The 20,927-nt window shown below is 38.7% G+C and overlaps 2 protein-coding genes across 6 annotated transcripts in view; one reads left to right on the top strand and one right to left on the bottom strand.

The window, feature by feature from the left end:
- The window catches only part of LOC132693884 (uncharacterized), a 30,807-nt gene extending 25,807 nt beyond the window's left edge, over window positions 1-5,000 (top strand). The window contains exon 2 of the mRNA XM_078449549.2: window positions 3,881-5,000. Coding sequence (XP_078305675.1) covers window positions 3,881-3,907 — 27 coding nt within the window. The 3' untranslated portion in view covers window positions 3,908-5,000. The remainder of the gene's footprint in view (window positions 1-3,880) is intronic.
- The window catches only part of GNPTAB (N-acetylglucosamine-1-phosphate transferase subunits alpha and beta), a 72,694-nt gene continuing 53,120 nt past the window's right edge, over window positions 1,354-20,927 (bottom strand). For all 5 annotated transcript variants that reach the window (XM_060656607.3, XM_060656608.3, XM_060656606.3 and 2 more), the window contains 10 exons: window positions 19,928-20,131; window positions 17,914-19,016; window positions 15,217-15,416; window positions 14,749-14,968; window positions 13,736-13,849; window positions 12,510-12,595; window positions 12,207-12,305; window positions 8,074-8,241; window positions 4,998-5,088; window positions 1,354-2,791 (listed from right to left, as the gene is read on the bottom strand). In XM_060656607.3, the coding sequence (XP_060512590.1) occupies window positions 2,714-2,791; window positions 4,998-5,088; window positions 8,074-8,241; window positions 12,207-12,305; window positions 12,510-12,595; window positions 13,736-13,849; window positions 14,749-14,968; window positions 15,217-15,416; window positions 17,914-19,016; window positions 19,928-20,131 (2,363 nt within the window). In that variant the 3' untranslated portion in view covers window positions 1,354-2,713. The remainder of the gene's footprint in view (window positions 2,792-4,997; window positions 5,089-8,073; window positions 8,242-12,206; window positions 12,306-12,509; window positions 12,596-13,735; window positions 13,850-14,748; window positions 14,969-15,216; window positions 15,417-17,913; window positions 19,017-19,927; window positions 20,132-20,927) is intronic.

Raw genomic sequence — 20,927 nt, forward strand, 5'->3', positions numbered from 1 at the left:
TGTGGGATCAATGCTGTTTCTTCCTTAAATATCTTGGCCTGAGTTATGATTATACTTCCCTTTTAAATCCTTGAGCTGTTACTCATCATACTTTGTATGCTTTTTGGTATATGTAGATATAATTTTAAAAATTAACACTTTCGGGGGCACTTGGGTGGCTCCGTGTGTTAAGCATCCGACTCTTGATTTTACCTCAGGTCATGATTTTGAGCCCCACATCAGGCTCCATCAGGGGCTGCTGGGCATGGAGTCTGCTTAAAATTCTCTCCCTCTCCTTTTCCCCCTCTCTTGCTTGTGCACTCTTGCTCTCTCAAAAAATAAAATAGTTTCAGAGAAACAGGGTAGGCAAAAAAATTAATTTTTTTTTAATGAGAATATGTATAACTTTCTTAGCTAAGGGCAATGTAATCATTTCATCCCAATGAAATGGGATGAAAAACCTCACCCCTGGTCTAGATAGCAGTCCTTTACACACACACTTTCACCCTGCCATTATCACCACTGACATTACCAGGCAGGAGTCATTTCCCAGGCACTGTACTGGGTATACTACATCTGCCATTTATTTTAATCATCACCATAAGTCTCTGAGGTAAACACCAGGTACTGCCTCCCACATTTTAGGAGAAAGCTGAATTGTAGCAAACAATGTCCATCAAATCCCAGAAGTCTGACTACATATACTTCTGACTGTGAGATCTTAGACAAATCACATAATCTTCCTAACTCTGGTGTCCTTGATGATAAAATGCAACGGGTAGTCCAGGGAGTCATTTTGAAAATTTTTCCTATCAAGGCTGAGAGTTTGGAGGCATCAGCTTGGGGTCAAGCAGGATGAGGAGCTTTCCTTCTATATTACACACTAGTCTTCGGTAGGATTTCATTTGAATTAATGGTTCTGGGGCTTTAAAATTTTTGAAACTCATCAGCTTCTGAGGTTCTTCCACTCTGATAATTCTACAGAACCATTTAGATGAATGGTTCTATGAATATTCTAGGATTCTGTTTTCTATCACATTATCTGTTATGTTCTTAATTAGATACGGACTATTCATTTAACTACAGAATCTCCAGTACACCCATTCATTTCTCTACAATTTTTCTATAATAAATTCATGCTTAGAATACCCAGATACATCCTAAATTTTTACTGTATAATAAATCCCATTTAGAACTTATTTTCCCCCCTATAAAAGGACATTCTCCAGTATGTTATAGTACTACCTTCCTACACTACTTTCCATTTATTATCAGTAGTGTTCAGTAGACACTGATACACTGTACAAGCACTCAAGTGATTATGGACTCTGGATAACAATAAACTCATTCCTCAAAGATTTAAAAATCAAAGCATCAGACAAAATGTAAGTTTTTATGAGATTTCACATTTTGAAATACATAACTCTTGTAGCACAAACACTGTATTTACAAGTTTTTTTTACAAAATATGTGTGCCATTTTGAAAGAATACTGTTGAGATCATGATCTAAAATACCTGTTAGAGTTCAAAAAGGACTTACGGAATCTGGTCTCCAGAAATCCACCATATAATGATATAAATAAAATAGAGCTGAACATCAGGGCTTACTCATACATAAAAATACTAGTTCTCTATCCCAGTGGTCAGCAAACAATGGCCTGTGGGCCAAATTCAGCTGGTGGCCTGTTTTTGTACAGCTGCAAGCTAAACACGGTTTTGACATTTTTAAAGGTTAAAAAAAAAAAAAAACACCTAAACAATAAAGAAGAATATGCAACAGAGATACATATGGCCTGCAGATATTTACTATGTGGCTTGTTACAGAAAGTTTGCTGACCCCTGCATTATATGAAACCAGCTGAAAGAGAGAGCTACTAGAACTATACTGAGTATTAAAAAAGACACCACTGTAATGTGCCAGTACCATCAGCATTACTCATTTCTAAAATGAGGCACTTCTGTTTGAATATGTACATTTCCAAAACATAATTACATCTGAAAGGTAGCTCTGCTACTTAACTCTAGCCCTTTGTAATTAGGCCTCCACATGAAATCACATTCTTAGGGGCTGAAGTAAACAAGCACAAAGTACTTCAGATGTCAGTCATTGATCTCCTCAGTAGTTGACCACTTACAGTCTTAAATGTTAATAAAATCCATAATTTAGGTATTGCCAGTAGGAGGTGGTATTGTTGCATTATTTAAATAACATTTATAAAAATGTGTTTAGATATCCCAGTTCATTATTTTCGGAAGCAAGGGTAACTAGTTAACTTAGTAGCTACTTATTTTAAAAATAGGAAATGGGAAAAACAAAAAAATCCAAAAATGTAAAACCACAGCAAAAGGCTTTGGAATGCAAAGACTGGGTTCTCTTAGCAATGGCTCCCAAGCTAGCCAAGGCTTCTCATGTGAAAGTTAATTGGCAATGGTTGCTATGGGAACTTAGCAGCTGTCTCTTGTCAGTGAGCCTTTTCAGTAAAAGAATGATGGGTCCAGGAGCAAATACTTTAAAGTAAAACCAGTCCAGAGCTGCTCAACACACAAGTTTTCCATGTCTTGGTTACACAATTACTGGTCAGTAGGCTATATTCACACCACAAAACAAGTATTGTACTGGATGCTTTTCCTTCTTCAGGCCAAGCTGGCTGATGTCACAAAGACATCTCTGTGATGCCGAGTTTTAAAATGCTCAGTGAATGCTGAGGTAGATGATTTTCAAATGAAGATCTTCTATACCCTGATTCGATCGAGACTAGCTTCTTTCTGTATCCTCCTTCTCGGAAATACCTTCCGCTTTAGTGCAATTAACTAGATAATAAAGACAGAAAATAAATTTTCTCCATGTCGACACATGTTAAATTCTAATAGTCATATGACCTTAATCATTTCCAGTCTTCTACATAAAAAAAAAAAAAAAAAAAAGCAAACAAGTCTCCATCATTCCTCCCCAAAATAAAACCAACTACTACTTTTGTTATAGAGTCAATATGCCTAGATATGTGCCCACAAAATACTTAAACCCACAAGGATTAAAATTATTTTGGCCCAGCTCCACTATTTAAAAGACCTATAACCACAAATTTTTACATAGTGATTACCAAGCACATTTATTTTCAAGATACCTGTTTGTCAAGTCTTTCTAGAAACCTGTGTAGCTTATTAAAACACTGCCTCTTGATCTGAAAATGACTAAATATGTCAATTTTTTTTTTTAAAACCGTGTATTAAAATCCTATCACTTTCCCCTTAAACATAGCAATATCATTTGAAAATATAGGTAATACCTAATTTATGAAATGGGTTTTAACACAAAACGCTACTTTGTAAATTATTGGCTTAGAACTTGGATAAATACTTATAGAAACCATTTATCCGGGGTGCCTGGGTGGCTCAGTTGGTTGAGCGACCAACTTCGGCTCAGGTCATGATCTCAGGTTTGTGAGTTCGAGCCCCGCGTCGGGCTCTGTGCTGACAGCTCAGAGCCTAGAGCCTGCTTCGGATTCTGTGTCTCCCTCGCTCTCTGCCCCTCCCCCACTCATGCTCTGTCTCAGAAATAAACATTTAAAAAAATTTAAAAAAAAATTTATCCATGATACATCTGAAAAAACCTGACCCCCATCATAACAAAGTGTCAGTGAGAAAAACAAATGGGTTCTTTATGGTTTCAATTTGGGATCATACTGTCTACCCCTCCATCTCAAGGTAGAAGCAGGGCTTTGCCCAAGCACAGGCCACCACGGTTTGAGTGATGAGCTGGGACTGTGGGGCAGAGGAAGCAGCAGCACTGGCTGGTTTGTTGGGGAGCGTGGTAGAGGTTAAGGAATTTGCTTCAAGTAGGTAAAGAGCAAGGAGACAAGACAGGATTTATTCTTCCCTTTTCTCCCTCTTCCTCTCTAGTTCCCTGTTCTCTGCTGGTATAAATGACACAGATGAAAGACTGGCCCTCTTGCTCCTTCCCACTGCCATGAGCTGTTCCTTTGAGCCGAGATGCCTCTCCTTCCCCATCACAGGCCAGCACACAGCTGACTCCTACGTTCCTCATTGGACCTCTGTTCTAAAGCAGGAACAATTTTTTTTGAAGATTTTTTTCTAAGATTTTTACCCGCCAGGAATAATGGCAACAAATATCAAGAACAAGATTTACTGGGATGCAGGTGAAGATTAAATAGCAATCCTGTTCAACTGCCCAATCTCCATTTCATTTCCTTCCATTTGGAGCAGAAGGCCCATGCACTGCTTATTCTAAGGTTCTCAATACTTCAGCCTCTTCCTCTGTCTCAGTTTATGTAAACTCAGTGCAAGTTTCCCATAAGTGACAGCTAGAAAATCTCCACTCAACAGTCACCTCAAATGAAGGCTGAGGTGAGGTTTGCATGCCCCAGTAAGTCAGGTCAGCCCAGACACTGTTCCCTTTCTTCTTCAGCCCTTTCTGTTTAGAGCATTGCATGCCTACACCAAATAAGGATTCTTTGATCCCTTTCTTTTTACCTCACAAACCTCCCTTATACTCCTAAAGGAGTTGTGTGCATGCCTGCATGGAGAGAACTCCTAGCAATTCAAAGGAAATGTAATTGAGAGAAACACAAGCACAATGGGCACTGTCCACAGAACACTGGGAGACCTGAAGATAAGACACTGTGGTGGTCACCTTTTAGAAAGGTTGTAAGAAAAAAAATTGGAAGCCCATACAAAATCAGTATCAGATGAGGATTCTAGGTGGTTTTTTGGTTAGAAATACTTAGAGATTTTTTGTTTTAGCTTGATGTCTACAAGTTAATCTACTGAGTTCCAGGTAAAAAAGAATACTCGTAGTGTATCCAGAAGGTAAATGAATAAAAAGCTATTATGTTTGTTGCCTGAATATTTTGAAATATGTTTGACATATCGACACCTGAGTTATATGCCAAAAGAAATTAAAATTTTCTTGTTGTGAATTAATGTCACTTACTAAAAGAATCAAATATTCACATATTAAAAAGCAGTTTGATCCCCACATAAAATATGTAACACTTACCTGTTCGGCAAAAAATGAGAATACAGTAAACATAATCAATGTTGCTAGTACACAATGAGTCCAAAACTTCAATTTGTCTCGATATGCTCTCCTATTCAGAGAGAAAAAACAAATATGTTTGTCTTACAGTCTTTGGTTTCTGTGCATAGTTTCACTGTATTAGTTATATGCTAGTTTACCAAAAAGTCTTGAAACACAAAATCACTGGAGGCAATTTGAAAATGTTAATACAATGTATGTTTCCAACACGAGTTCAGATTTTTCATTATGTCATGGTAAACATTATATCTGAATTGTAAAAGTTATCCAGGCAGAAAAGAGGACTTCAAAAGAAAATTACTTCTAGCATTTAGAATTTAAACAAAAGCACACTTTCATTTACTTTTATTTATTCATTCATATCCATTTCTTCATCGTCACTCAGTCAATACTTCCTGTGGATACAGACGGATGAACAAGACGAAGTCCATGCTCTAAAGTGTTTACCGACCTGGGGAGTCACTGACCTGCAGATGAACAGCCATCACACAAGATGGACCCAAAAATGTATTATCAAAAGCAAAGTCTTGGGGAAAACAGCATAATGAAGAAAGCACCTCAGGGATGGAGACATTTCATTCAAGCCTTGAAGCAGAGAGGGAAAGCATTTAGCTGAGTAAGGCTGTGAGCATCAGCAGAGTCAGATTAGCAAGCTGAGTCCTGCAGAATGAAGGAAGTCAGGCCTAGGGGGCATCAGGGAGAGAGCTAAGCCACGGCAAGGCAGGTGGGCATAAACTGCAGGTGTTCTGGAAAACCATGCAATGGGGTTTGGACATAATACTCTAGTGGGAAAGCATATGAAATGGCAGGTGTGTGTCTGTGTGAGAGAGACAATCAGGGTGAAAAAGGTGGCCATCTGAAGGATGCATGTCAGGTGACCAGAGGTAACCAGCCAGGCAGTCACATTAGTCTGGGTATGAAAACCTAGTGAAGGGCAGTGAGAATGAAAGAAGCAACAGAAGAGACAATCTGAGAGTAGAAGCAACTGGACTTGGAAATAGGATATTGGGGATAGAGGCAGTAAAGCACAGTTTCCTCATCTGTAATTTGGAAATAATTTATTATGAAGATTAAACATATGCTTTTAACATAGGCTTGTAAGATATATTAATGACTACCAAATTTAGGCCTCTGCACTGAGTTCAGAACCTCATTTACAGTTTGGCAGTGGATGTCTCTACTTCAAGTCCCGTATTGATAATGGTACGTCTGTTTTTCCTCCTGTATTTCCTATGTCTCTTAATAGGATCACAACCAATGCAGTCAGTTAATGTCTACAGTGTCATTCAGAATCAATATGTAATTTAAAGAGCCAAGAAACCACAGACTGTAACACAACTAAAGAATTGTCCCAGCAACCAGAGAACCTTAAAAGAGGTTTCCTCAGTCACTCACATCCACCAAGCACCTACCATGTGCTAGAGAGGCACTGTGGACTCAAAAAGAGTAAGACACCATCTCTGCTCCTGAAGTGGGCTCACAGTTTACCAGGAGAGACAAGTGCACCCTATAGACTGCTGTACAGTGCAGAAAGTGCTGTACCCAAGGAACAAGAAGAAAGCCTATCAGGAAACCAGAGAAAGGTAATAGGGGACACAGGAGCACGATGTCATGAAAGGAAAGAGAAAAAGTAAAGTTTCTAGAAGGTAGGGTGGTGTTGGAGCTCAGCAGTGAGAGATGATCCAGAAGTGGAGCAGGATGAGGAAAATGAAGCCCCCAGATCAGGGAACTGAAAAAAGGTCCTACACCTGATTTATCTCATTTGTATAGCACAGAAATCAAAGTCCTCTCAAACTACTCTTAAGCCCACTCTTTTCTCACTCAATTAGGCCCTTGAAGATAAATTAAGTCACAAACTGGATTTGGGGAAACCATCCAGAAATCTCTTTCCTTTGAGCTAAAGGAAAATAAAATGAGGAGAAACCATTCCTAGAAGACAAGACCCACAATTTAGTAATAACTTCTCATTTCAAAAATAAAAATATATAAATATTAGCAATCGACATGCTGTCTCACTTTCCCAACTCCAAGACACCAAAGTATTCTAGTTGCCAATATTGCTAATTTTCTCTCTACAATCTGTCCCAATTCTGTCTACTGCTTTCTCCTTATTTCCTGAACTGTGTGTCCTTGCTTCACACCTTGACTGACTGTTTCATAACTACTAAAATGCTTAGTACTTGTATCCCTGCCTCCAGTTTCTAGACAATACTGCCTCACTCCAAACAACTTCCTCACCAGTCCAACCCCATACTATTAGTTATCTTTCCAAATCATGAAGTCTGATCACTACAAACATCTAAAAAAATTTCTCTGGGGAGCCCCATTCTCTACAGAAAAAAAGACTAATTCAGATACAGCCCTTCACAATCTCTCCCTTCTCTCCAAAGCACTCTATTTTACACCTCTGTGCCTTGCACATGCCATTTCTTCTACCAGGAACATGCTTTCCTACCTGGAAATGTCCTTTTCATAATTCAAAACCAGGTCCAAATGTCACCTTCCCCTAACAGAATTAGCTACTCCCTCATCCAAACTCCAGTAGCACTGAACCATGCCACAGCACTTGGTATCACAACTGTTTGCCTGCAGCCTGTCTCCCTGAAGGGACTGTGAATGCCTCATAGCCTGGCACCATACTCCTTTCGTCTATGTATTCCTAGCCCTGCATGGGGTAAATAGTAGTAAAATAAGACATGAAGGAAACATTTATAAAATAGCTTTGGATTACAGTGGAACTGGAGGGTTGGGAATCAGACTGGATTTACCACTTCTCAGCTACTTCACCTTGAGCAAATCACTCAGCTTCTGTTACTATGTTCTCCTCCCATACAGCAGGTACTCAAGAAATAGGGTAGCTATTCTTATGGTAGAGAATGAGGCTCAGCAGATGTGCTTGGCCAGTAAGCTCAATAAAAACTTTTAAGTGTATTTTTACAAAGTAATTATAGATCAAATAATACATTAAAGAAATTTCATCTCTCTAAAACACACACACACACACACACACACACCATATGTGAACATGAGACCTTACCATTCCTGCAGCTCATGCATGTGGAGGAAACGGTTTCGATACTCCCTTGGCAGCTCAAACTGGGATGGTATGGGGAACATGGACTCATAGAAGTCCCTGAGAACAGCTTTCACTGTCTGGGCATCTTTATGATTGTGGTCAATGTTGTCATTCAGGCAAACAAACTTCCTAGAGATAATAGAGATCTGGGGTAAGAATGATCTTGACATAATAAAACAAGAAATGTAGATTCCAAATATATTTTCAATGAACTCATGTTCCAAGCTGTTGCATGTACTGATATGATTCTCTGGGAGCGTAATATCCTATAAAATTTTCTTTGGGTATTCCTCACTTATAAAACAAAGAAGAGCTAGGGAAGATAATCTTAAAAGTGCCTTCTAGCTGTTGGGAGTAAATTAATTTAATGATTTCTGTTTAGCATGTCCCCAGTTAAGTGTTTAATAAATGTAGTTTACTGACTAGAGCATTTTGTTGGCAGCCAGGGAAAAAACTGTTAAGCACCTGAAAGCAAGTTCTCTAAACTGCCATAGTTATACTACTAAGAACAGTGACATAGATATGGTACCTTATAGCTATAGATTCTGTGAGTTTGATGACTTCTTAATATATCTCCAAACAACCAATAAGATACTACTGTTCTAGCAAAAAGCACATGACAGATGCTTCCCTACTTGTTTCAAGTTCCCTTCAAGGCAAAGTCACCCACTGAAACAATAGTCAGGGATAACGCCAGTTTTGAAGTACTTGTGCATTTTAAAATAAAAAAAAGAAGTAACAACAAAAATACCCCCACCAAATTTTAATAAAGCTCTCAGATTCAACTACCAATTTATAGGAAAAACAGAAACCTAGGAACATGTTAAAGAACTGAGACACACACACACACACACACACACACACACACACACACAGAACTGAGACACAATCAGAGAAATCCAAAGTAAGGAAAAATACAGAATATATAACTGGATTTCTTTGTATACACACAAAAAATTATATGGCTAAGAGAGGTTGAAGGAAAACCTGTAGATTTAAATGCAGTGAATTTACTTGATACCACTTCAAATCAATAAACTTAAAAAACATAAATGCTTAGAAAAGACAACTGGAGAAATGTGTGCACTGACTAGTTTATCATATTAAGGAGTAAATAATGATATTCTGGTTATTTTTAAAGAGTTGTTATAATTTGGAGAAATATATATATATAAATCTGGAGATAAAATGATACAGTGTCTGAGATTTACATAAAAACAATCAGGAAGTGGTAGTAAAGGAATGATGTGTTTAGATGAAAGAAGAACAACCATAAATCACTTCTTATTGAAGATGAGTGATGGGTGAAAGTTCATTATCCTATCTACTCTCTAAACTTGAGGACTGCTTTAAACTAAAGGAGTACTAAAAAGGCAGGTTAACAAAATAACAATGCATGAGCCTTGATTTAATTATATCCTGCATTTAAAAAAAAATAGCTATAAAGGGCATTTGGAGGCAACTAGGGAAATTTGAATATAGATGATTAGGTGGTATTAGTCACTGTTAAGGTTCTCAGATACATGTTAATGGTCTTTGGTATAAAGGAGAATGGTTTGAGGGTTCCTGGTGGCTCAATCGGTTAAGTGTCTGACTCTTGTTTTCAACTCAGGTCATGATTTCAGTTTGTGAGTTTGAGCCCTGCGTCAAGCTCTGCTCTAACAGTGTGGAGCCTGCTTGGGATTGTCTCTCCCACCCCTCTTTGTCCCTACCCCATTCACGCACATGCTCTTTCTCAAAAATGTTTAAAAAATAAAAATAAAGGAGAATGGTTTGGCTTTAGAATATATGTACTAGAATAATGAGAAGTAAAGTATATGGATGTCTGAAACTAATTTTCAGATGGTTAAAAAACCATCCAGTAACAAAAACAAAACCTGTATGTGTCTGTGTATGTGTAGATAAAAAGAGATCAAGCAAATATGACAGAATGCTGACAATTTTAAAATCTGGGTTAAGTATTTATGAGACTTATTGTACTATTTTTTTTTCAATTTTTCTGTATCTTCAAAATTTTTCAGAAAGTTGGGAAAAATGAAAGAAGAAGGCATGTGCATGAGACAAAGGGTGGGGGTGGATACAAGTAGCTAAAGCAGACCCTGCTGGGTGCCCAGCAAACACCACCCCCTTTCTTCCAAAGAGAATTTGCATTTTGTTCAGTATTTCTCTCCCCATGAGCTGATTCAAAGGGAGGCAAGCCCACTTCACCCCCGAGGCAGCTCCTGACTCTACATGAATCCCTCCTCTTCACAGTGACTGGAGTAAAAGTGGAGGGACAGCACAAAAGGGGCAGTCCCTTTCTGCCTCAGAGCATGGCTCCATCTGCAGGGCCATCTAGAATTACTGTGGCTGCCCTATCTCCCGCCTGAAGATGAAGCCAACACAAGCAGGAGGGCAGCAGAGATGAGGAGGCTGGAAGAAAAAGCCTGGATTCAGCCTAGCCCAGACTCCTTGTTAATGGTGCAAATGTGTCCTTAAACTTTCAGTCAGAATACTGGTTTTCCACTCCTAACTTAAAAATGAGCACACACAGGGGCACCTGGGTGGCTCAGTCGGATGGGCAACGGACTCCAGCTCAGGTCATGATCTCATGGTCTGTGGGTTCGAGCCCCACATTGGGCTCTGTGTGGACAGCTCAGAACCTAGAGCCTGCTGCAGAGTCTGTGTCTCCTTCTCTCTCTTCTCCTCCCCCCTTGTGTTCTATCAAATATAAATAAACATTAAAAGAAAAATAAATGAGCACCCATAAAAGTAAAACAAAGCAAATCAAGAGTTAAAAATGGTAAGACTGTTCAAGGTCACAGGAGGTATCTGGGCAGGGGAGACACTAAGCCTGGACTGCCATGTGTCTTTCTAGTTAAAATCCTGTCTCTTTAAGTACCATGTAGGTCTATGAACTGCTCATCCAAAAACTTTCAAACTGGCACAAAGACATAAAAGTATAAGGTACAACTGAAAACTACAAATTCTCACATGGTATTGCTATAGATAACTAAATGACTGAGAGAGCACACCAACAAATGGGAGAAGCAAAAAGCAAGTATTGAAATTGGTTTTTAAAGTTATTTTTAAAACTTAGGGCAGGGCATTCCAGTCAGAGGGAACAGCAAATACAGAGAGCTGCAAGCCGGGTGATTATTATGATGGCTTACTGTTTGCTTGGCTTCTGGGAAATACTTGTTATTCTGTAGGAAGTATTGTACCAAATTACTGAATATACTAAATAAGCATTAAAGGTGTTTCCATTTTTCTTAAAATTCCCATTTCTGCCCCCACCCACAACCAGGAATGAGATTTTCAGAAAAAAATACCATGGCTTTAAAGTGTCTAGAAATTTTATATCTTCTGATCATTTATAAATAAAATCATCATATAAGGAAACTAAAGACTTACAAAAGCATTTTAAAAGACTCAGGTGAGAAATACTCAATTTTCCTGGAAAAAAAGACCTTTTTTTCCTGATGAAATTTTTCCTGATGAAATGCTTCCCACTAAAGTTCAAAACACAAAAATGCAGGTTTTAACCAATTTTTATCAAACTATCCTAGGCAAATGTTAGGGTTCCCAGGCTGGAAATTTTCAAGGCTAATATAAACCTGAACATTTATTCATCCCCAAGGAATGACTGAAGTTTACTGGATTCATTTTCACATTTATGAGAACATTTCTTTTTCCTCAGAAACTAATCTGAACTTTGAATTAAAAAGTCTAACTGCCAAAACAACTTTTCTGGAAGCACCTTTTTAGAAAGGCTACAAGAGTCCCAGCTGTCTGGCCTCACTCCCCACAATGGAGACCACGGCTTGGCCTCACTGAATAGCTTATGTCACCAAACTCTTAGCAGTCCATGCTAGTCCCTGTGCCTGGGGGAACCCTATCTCAACTCGCAACTGCTTTCTGTAGCTCAAACTCTACTTCACCATTAGACCTTTCCATCTACTCCAAACAAAACAAGCCACTTCCTTCTCTTGTTTGTTTGCATAATTAAAGGTAATTGTTTAAAGTTACGGGAATTCTCTATTTTCTGTTCAACTCTGCTATGAACTTAAAAAAGTACTCAAAAAAGTTTATGGGTTAAAAAAAAAAAAAAGTACCTGGGGTTTTTCCTTATATCATCCAACTGGCCAACCACATGAGAAACATTGGTACGAATCATTTTAAAAGCAATTTCTTCTTCTCCCATGATTTCAAACCTAATTATCAAAACATTTAAAGAGTTTAAATATTTATATGGGAATAAATACAACATCCTGAGAATGACTTAACCTTTTGGTATTACTAAAGAAAACAATTTCACATAAATTTTAAAAGGCTTAAGAGATAAACTATTGTAAAATTATGAAAATACCAGACTCCTACAATTATTCTTAAACAGAGAAAATGTACGTACTACTTACCTATATTTGTTTTTGTCCTTATATGCTTTGTGGATTTTATCAGTTACTGGTTTACAGTTGGTTACTAGACTCTTAGTGACTGGTGGCTATGAGAAAATACAGACATTGCATCAGGCCAAGACCAGGGTGAGGCAAGTGAAGCACTAACCTCAGTGTAAAATTTAAGGGGGGAGGAGGGAACCAAAGGCTCAGTAATAAAGACAAATATTTTAATCCAATATTTGAAAAATATCTAATTGGCATGCTATAGCCTGCAGGCTAACAGCCTATTTTTATAAATTTTTTTTTAATCACACATTACTATATACTATCTGTTAAAATAGTCTCATAAGTTATTGTTACAATTTTTTTTTCAGAAAGAAAAATTTTTAACAAACTGTTATGAACTGGTCTACATGATACTCATAAGCTAACCTGTCATTCTTAAAGTCTAATTAGGAAATAACCTACATGTAATCAGTTACTTACAGTAATGAAGCCAACATCTTGCTAAGAGTTCACTTGAGTAATGTTAACTTATATTGCCAGTATAACTGGTACTCATGCTCCAAGCAGTTTATTTGCATAAGCCTCAAGACTAACTTATAATCGTTAGCAGACCTTACTTAATTCTTAACATACAAAGGATATTTATTTGTTGATTCTAAATCTCATGCCAGAAAGCTGGCAAATACTGAAATGCTTTGCTAATTAATAAAGGAAAATATGCATTTCAAAAGGGAACTAAAATCTCTCAATAATCTTTAATTGTGCCTGTAACAACACAAGAATAACTGCTTTCTATCTGTAAATCATATTCCTGAGAAACGTGCAAATTCTGTGTAAGTGCAGGGGTTTGGTAACTGTAAAGTCTTACTAAGAACCCAAAGTTTATAAGCTTTAGAAAGAAAACTAGAGGAGGAAAGACAGACAGTGAAGGACAGATACAGAAGTACAGGTGGGGGGAAGTCCTGAATGAGTGTGAACACAGGATGTGCCACCAGCAAAACTCTCTCAAGTATTTTCACTGGCTATCTCCTGCTATACTTAGTGAACAGATGTCTGGTTACAGAATATTAGCAACCAATCTCAACGTTAGTTTATCATCCACTAGGCAGGAGAAAAGCAAGATATAAACGATTCTGGATTATCTGGACTACTGTTTTCTACCAAAGATAAATACAGAGCCTGCTTCTACTGTTTAAAGTATATTTTCTGTTTTACATAAAGGAACTCATGCCACTTACCAGATTGGGATCATAGTAGGCTTCCTGAGTTGGTGGAATACTGCTTAACTGAGTGATATTAGCAGGAAGCATTTTTGAGCAATTTATTAACATGTGTTCCAGACCTGTTAAATCCTAACAAAGCAAAATAAAAGGATAAACCTATGTATAATACAAGTAATAACTATGATTTAAAAATAAAAATTATGTAAATGTCTCCAAAACTTCTTTAAATGCTATCTTCTGGGCACCTGGGTGGCTCAGTTGGTTAAGTGGCTGACTTCGGCTCAAGTCATGTGCAGTTCATGGGCTCTGGGCTGATAGCTTGGAGCCTGGAACCTGCTTTGGATTCTGTGTCTCCCTCTCTCTCTGTGTCCCTCCCCCGTTCACGCCTGCCTCCCTCCCTCCCTCCCTCTCTCTCCCTCTCTCTCTCTCTCAAAAATAAACTTAAAAAAAATTTTTTTAATTTAACTGCTATCTTCAAAGAGAGTCTGACTAGATGATTCTTGAAATAAAAACACCCTGGAAAAAACAGAATGAGATAATACAAACACAAATATTTCATCTTCATCTAGAAGTAATACGTCTTGGACTGTGAGGCTCTATTTTACACAGGATGGTCAGTGGAGTGCCCAGATGGGATGTCCTGTGATTAGATTCATTTTGGCACTCTCCATTAGCGACTCTCTCACTCCTGGGACTAGAGGATGCCGTGACACTGGGGATTGTGCAACAACCTAGGCCTGGCTGAGACATAACTCCAGTTGGCCACACCCGAAACTCCTGAATGAACTTGTCACAACAATCTTATATGCAGGGACAGTCTGGCTCTTCTCCAGATAATACAATAGCAATGCATAAAGCCAGAAACGTAATCTCATAAAATATGAACCTCAAATTTGGTTTAATTCTGGCACCAAAAATGGACTAGTTGTGAACAGCTTCATTACATAATTAAGAGAATTACTTTTACCTGCATTGTACTGAAATATGTAAGAGAAATAGGGGAAAGTTTAGGGAAAAAAATACAACACCTGTAAACTTAAAGGCAGGTCGTGAATTCTGGTAGCCAGTGTTCGGATTTCTCTGTCAGATAATACACCAGATTGGTCTGTATCAACTTCATCAAAAACTTGAGATATATTCAGTGGCTGAACTGCACTCATGAGATAATAAAAATACGAAAAGGCAAACTGCATATCCTCAGAATGGCGCACTTTGTGAAATGACGTCTTGTCAAATTCCTCAGGAAACCTGCCCAAACATAACATATATAGTGAGCTCTGGGCATTTAAAAAATATATATAGACATTCATCTACATTAAAATATATTCTAACATTTGTGGAGTTAGAATCTTTTTCTTTCCTGCTTATTTAGGTAAACCTTCAACACATCAGTCATCAAGTATTAGAGCCATACATGTAGCACAGCGAAGTGTCATTTTAAGCAGACTTAAAGCAGCTCTGAGCATGTGCAAGCAGCTCAAACAATCAATACTTACATATCCTGAAGTTCTTGCATAACAATTCGGTCAATCATGTGAGGCATGTGAGCAGGGACTTTCCGAGATGTGAATCCAAACTTGCTGTTAAGAATTTTATTTACATATCGGAGGGAATCTGCAAATGTATCTTTTAGTTGCCTCCCAGTGTGTCTGCTATCAGTGTAGTATGCTAACTGTGTCTTCAATGACTCTTCTTCCTGAAAAGAGAATTCCATGTAACACAGCGCTGTGTTTAGTGCACAAGTGTATACTCTGTTAACAGATAAAGGTACTATGTTATATAACTAGCCACTAACAATGGCAAATGAAATGAGCACTAACAGGTCACTTTAAGGATCCTAAGTGCAGAACTAAACTAGATTTCAGTGAAAGTAACACCACTATTGGCTTGTGAACAACTGTTGTATGATACAGTTCTATAGGGTATTCTTCAAGGATAAGCATGAAATTTTATAGCCAATTCAATGCAATATTTAGAAAATGTATTTAAAAACAAATTTGATAGCACTTTGTTTAAAAAAAAAAAAGATTATTTATTTATTTTGGGAGAGAAAGAGAGCACGAGCAGGGGAGGGGAAGACAGAGAGGGAGAGAGAGAGAGAAAAAATCCCAAGCAGGCTCCACACTGTCAGCATGGAGCCCAATGTGGGGCACAAATTCACAAACTATGAGATCATGACCTAAGCTGAAGTCAAGAGCTGGATGCTGCTTAACCAACTGAGCCACCCAGGTGCCCCTGATAACTCGATCAATATCAAGTTATTTCTACTGATGACACCAAAGCAGTCAGCACTTGAGTTCTGAACACAAGGACTAAAAAACTGTTTTGCCATCTTAATAGTGTTAATATTATAAATCATAAAGAGCCCTGTCAAAACCAGTAAGAGGCAGAACTAAGTGAATGGGTAAAGAATACTTGCAAAATATATGAACACACTTTATGAAGATGAAATATTTTTGCTTCTCAAACTGGTAAAACAAAACAAAACACCATAGACTGACATTAACTGCTGTTTGGCTAGCCTGTGGAGAAACAAGCACTCTTGTACTATACACTGTGGAAGTATGAAGCGGTACAGGGTTTCAGAAGGACACAGTCAAATTTAACTGTAACATAGCAATTCTACCCACAGAAGTAAAAACTTCCTCCAGAGTAAGATATGTGTACAAGAGTATTTATTGCAACCCTATTTGTTAATTGCAAAACAAACACAGCTATTAAAAAACAATGACATTGGCATGGGTTTGCTCACCACTAAATCAACAGGCCATGGCAGAGGGATATAAATAGTGTCATTTCACCATTGCAAAACAGGTATTATATAGTTTGTATGTTTGCATATCTATATAAAAATACCAGAAAAGTATCCACGAAACTTTTCATAGTGATTATTTCAAGTAGGGAGATTAAGGAAGGAAAGATGCAGATCTTTCCCTTTTTCATTGTGTATTTTTTGGATTGCTTGCAATTTTTACCACTAGCCTGCAACACTTTTGTAACTTAAAATAAAGGGGTTGCCTGGTGGCTCAGTCAGTTAAGCATCCGATTTGGTTTCGGCTCAGGTCATGATCTCACGGTTCATGTTTTCAAGCCCCCACATTGGGCTCTGTGCTGATGGTGTGGAGCCTGCTTGGGATTCTCTCTCTCCCGCTCTCTGCACCTCCTCCACTTGCTCACTCTCTCAAAATAAATAAACATTTAGAACATAAAATAAAGAAAGGGGCTTGGAAAAGTGAGGAAATCGTCATAAGCAAGAACTCCGCAGTCCCTCACTCAACAATTAGTAAATGACTACTGTGTCAGGAACAAATACTTTCCAAAGACAATGAGATTAATAAGTTCCCTTCTTCATCCTCTTTTTCTCCCAGCTGGACATCTACTCATGACTGTGCTCTGCTCACGATCCAGCTTAGACCACAGTGTTTTTCTTGGTCAACTCCTACACACCTTTAAAAGGTCAGCTTATGGGGCACTGCCTCACGATGCCTTCCCCAATACTCTCAGTGGAGTTAAGGAATTTTTCCCTTTGGACTCCTTGCCCCTACCTCAAGAGACCCCTATCACTTTGCTATAATTATTTACACACAAATCTGTCCTCCCAGCTTGCCCCCTGAGACTCCATGAGCTGTGTTCTAATAGTCTTGCATTCCCCAGCAGTGACCACAGTGCCAGCACTTGGCAGATGTACAAATGACACCATGACACCGCGGAGGCCGTGGTACAGGAGGGTGAGCACTCAAACTTCGAGGCTAGGCTCACACTGGAAGCTAATGAATATATCTGCACCTTGGGGTATTTTCCATCAGTAAAATTGGAGAAACATTAGGTCTGACCCACACAACATACACAAAAGCATTTTTTGAAATCACAACCTGCCAAGTGAAGGTAAGGTGCCATCCCTGTTCCACTACTTACTCGGGGCCTACCCCTGGCTAACTTCCCAACTCATTCACTCTAAGGCTGTTTCACTCTAAACTGTAGCATGGGGATCCTGACAGTGGATAACCTTATAAGGTATTTTTATGTTAAGGGTATTGGGACAATTATATTAAACCACATAAAAGAAAAAAAAAAATTTAGTCCAATGGTTGGCACAGGAAGTCCTAAATAAATGGCACCTATTATAGTTATTACTCACAAGGTTATTTATTTCTTCCTGAGCATGGGACGCAATTAGGCTGGATGTAACTTACATCAAGAAGATCTTGGAAATATTTTTTTTTCTCCCATGGCAAAAAGCCCAGGTAACTGTCTGCGTGATGCTGCAGTTTTCTGCCAGGTAATACTTCATTAACATCGATATAATTGTTCACATTTTCCTCCATTCTGTGTTTCTCTTGTTCTTTCCCTGTGATTTTTTCTTTTGCCATCTGGTCTTGCAGTGGAACAATTCGAGATGAGAGTTTTTCTTTTGACACACTTTCGCCTCTTACTTCTTGGATCAGAATTTCAGATCTAAATTTGCCTTCCATTTCTAAGTCTGGGGGTGGATTCTGACTCTGGTAGTGGCCATTCACTTTTATTGTTGCTGCTGGAAAAGTTGACTTCTGTAATCTTTCAAATGTTCCCAAGCTATATGGCAAGATGCTTTTGTGAACCTGTTTTTCCAGCGGGGCCTCTACACTGTCATTTCTTTCATCTGTTATTATAGCTTGATTTCTTTTTATTTTAGCATCTGGTAGGTTCTTCAGAAATGATCTCAGCAAAGCTGACTTGGACAGGTTGTACCCTTTCACAGTGATGTCTCCACGTTCTAGTTGCAAATCCAAGTTACTGAGACTCAACTGGGCCTCTTTCGGAAGGAGTGAAATATTCACTTGGGGAATTTTCATCTCCACTTGGAATCTTCCTGTTGTGTTGCCATCATGTCTCTTGAACTTTGGAAAGCGTTTCTCTTCAGGAATATCTTCAAACAGGATTTCTGCCTCTGGTAGAAGTGTCGTGGGGCTGACCAAATTTTGGTAAGATTTCTGGGTTGTAGAATTCACTTTGGGTTCCTCTCTCGTGTCAACCTCTACTATTATCTGAATTTTGAACTCTTCATCATTTGTATTTTGAAACGTGAGATTAAAATGTATTGTGGTTGCATTCATTCCACTGTGCATTATGAGGTGGATGGTTTTCCACTTATTGGCAATGGAAGCATGTCGAATTATTGGGTTGTCGCTATAGGCACCTTCAATTCCTCTTTTGGCTATTTCTGCAAAGCTGAAATAAGGCAGGCATTCACCTTTTGGAATAACATAGTGAGTCTGGTTTGGGAGAAGTGTTACTTTATACAATTCATGAAAATGATCTAGAGGAAAAAACACAAACATGACTTTAAAAAATGAGGCATTTTCCCCTCCTTTTCCTTTAATTCTGAAGGTTTGAGTTTTCACTTTCTAAGAATGACTTTAAATTGACTTCAAAATAGTCAAACATTCTAACACAAGAGCTGCTGTTATAGGGCTCATTTTACTATCTGAAGCAATCACTATTATCAACATGAAATGCAGGGTCTAACTTACTATAGAGATATGGCAGATTTCAGTGATGAACTTTCAGCTTTGTGTCCATTTGAAAAAGTATGACATTCTGCCCAAACGACCACCACTGATAAGCTATCAGCAAGATCCAGGGGCACGTGGGTGGCTCAGCTGGTTGAGCATCCAACTCTTGATTTCAGCTCAGGTCATGATCCAAGGGTTGTGGGACCGAGCCCCACATCAGGCTCTGTGCTGATGGTGGAGCCTACTTGAGATTCATTCTCTCTCTCTCTCTCTCTCTCTCTCTCTCTCTCTCTCTCTCTCTGTCTCTCTCTCTCTCACTGCCTCTCTACCCTGCTTGTTCTCTCCCTCTATCTCTCTCTCACTCTGTCTCAAAATAAACACTAAAAGAAAAAAGATCCAATATTCATTATATTGGATTTAGTACATTATAAGGTCTCTTTTTATTTCTAAATTAAACCTTTACTATATATTTTCAACAAAGGTGTATCTGCTTAGTACAAAATCAGCCAGACTGGTGCAAGAGCAGGAAAAGCAGCAGCTCCAGTATCTACTATTTTTTAAAGATCTCTTACTTTTCACTTACTGCTAGTTTGAATGCAAGGATGGGTGAAGAATACATAGAGAGTAATTATTTTAAATAACAACAAACTCCCCTCTACTCATCAAGGATTTTGATCCCCTTATTCTAAATATGTTTTTACGGCAATAAATATACCTTGCCCACAGTCGCCAGCATCAAACCCACAGGACAAGACATTGCAAGCCTGGTCACAGAACTTATCAGCAAGCCAGGAATTAGCACATCCTTGATTACAGTAAGAAACACTGTTTAGACCTCCGCCAAACTGCCAGGGCTGTCCAATTCCAATACTCCCAGTACCCCCGCCTCCTGCGACGTAGCGACTCCCGCCACTGTTACCTGTAGAGGAAGGAAGAGAACAGGATCCTGCTGTGCTTATCATCTTGAACAAAGGGCAGTTTCTCTTTCTCAATAGTGCTATTGAGATTAATGCCTACATTTCAGTCAGAAAAGGTTCACCCAGATTTCATGTACCTTAAGAAGAAAACAAACTAAAAAGGGGACATCACTTGCCAGAGGATTAGGCATGGGATGACCAGGCCTTGGCACTCACTAGCTGTGCAGCCCTGAAGTACAAACTTACTCCAAGGGGCGTGTGGGGGGGGCGTGTGGAGGTTGTGTGGAGGAGCAGGGAAACAGGAAGAGGTTATTGAAGACTGATTGTCAGAACTGCCAAAACATGTCCAAATATGGGTGCCAATATCACTACCAAATGTTAAAGTTCTATTAGGGGCTGAGTTCTCTGGACTGCACAGATCCACCGGGTATGTCTGCATTCTCTTATTGCAGCTGCTTATATTTTTCAGTGCATCGGATAGATCTGACCACACTACAACTTAAAGCTTTGCTTTTTCTAATACTCAACACGTTTCCAAATCTGTTTCTGCATGTGGAATATGGGGATGATACCTGTGCACATATTCTCTCTTCCTTAGGTGACTAAAAAATTCAAGTGAATAATGGAGAATGCTTTATAAACTGAAAGGCAATCAACAAATGTAAAAACACGTTATTATCAACAAGTGTAAACATAACCATGTAAGGGGGATGCTGAAGAGAGAAGATCTTTATTTCTCTTTAGTTACTCACTAATAGCAAGCTGCTGCTGAAAGCCACCAGCTGTGAGCTCCTACAA

The sequence above is a fragment of the Panthera onca genome, chromosome B4 (assembly GCF_046562875.1).
Source record: "Panthera onca isolate mPanOnc1 chromosome B4, mPanOnc1 haplotype 2, whole genome shotgun sequence".
In the NCBI taxonomy this organism is placed as follows: domain Eukaryota; kingdom Metazoa; phylum Chordata; class Mammalia; order Carnivora; family Felidae; genus Panthera; species Panthera onca.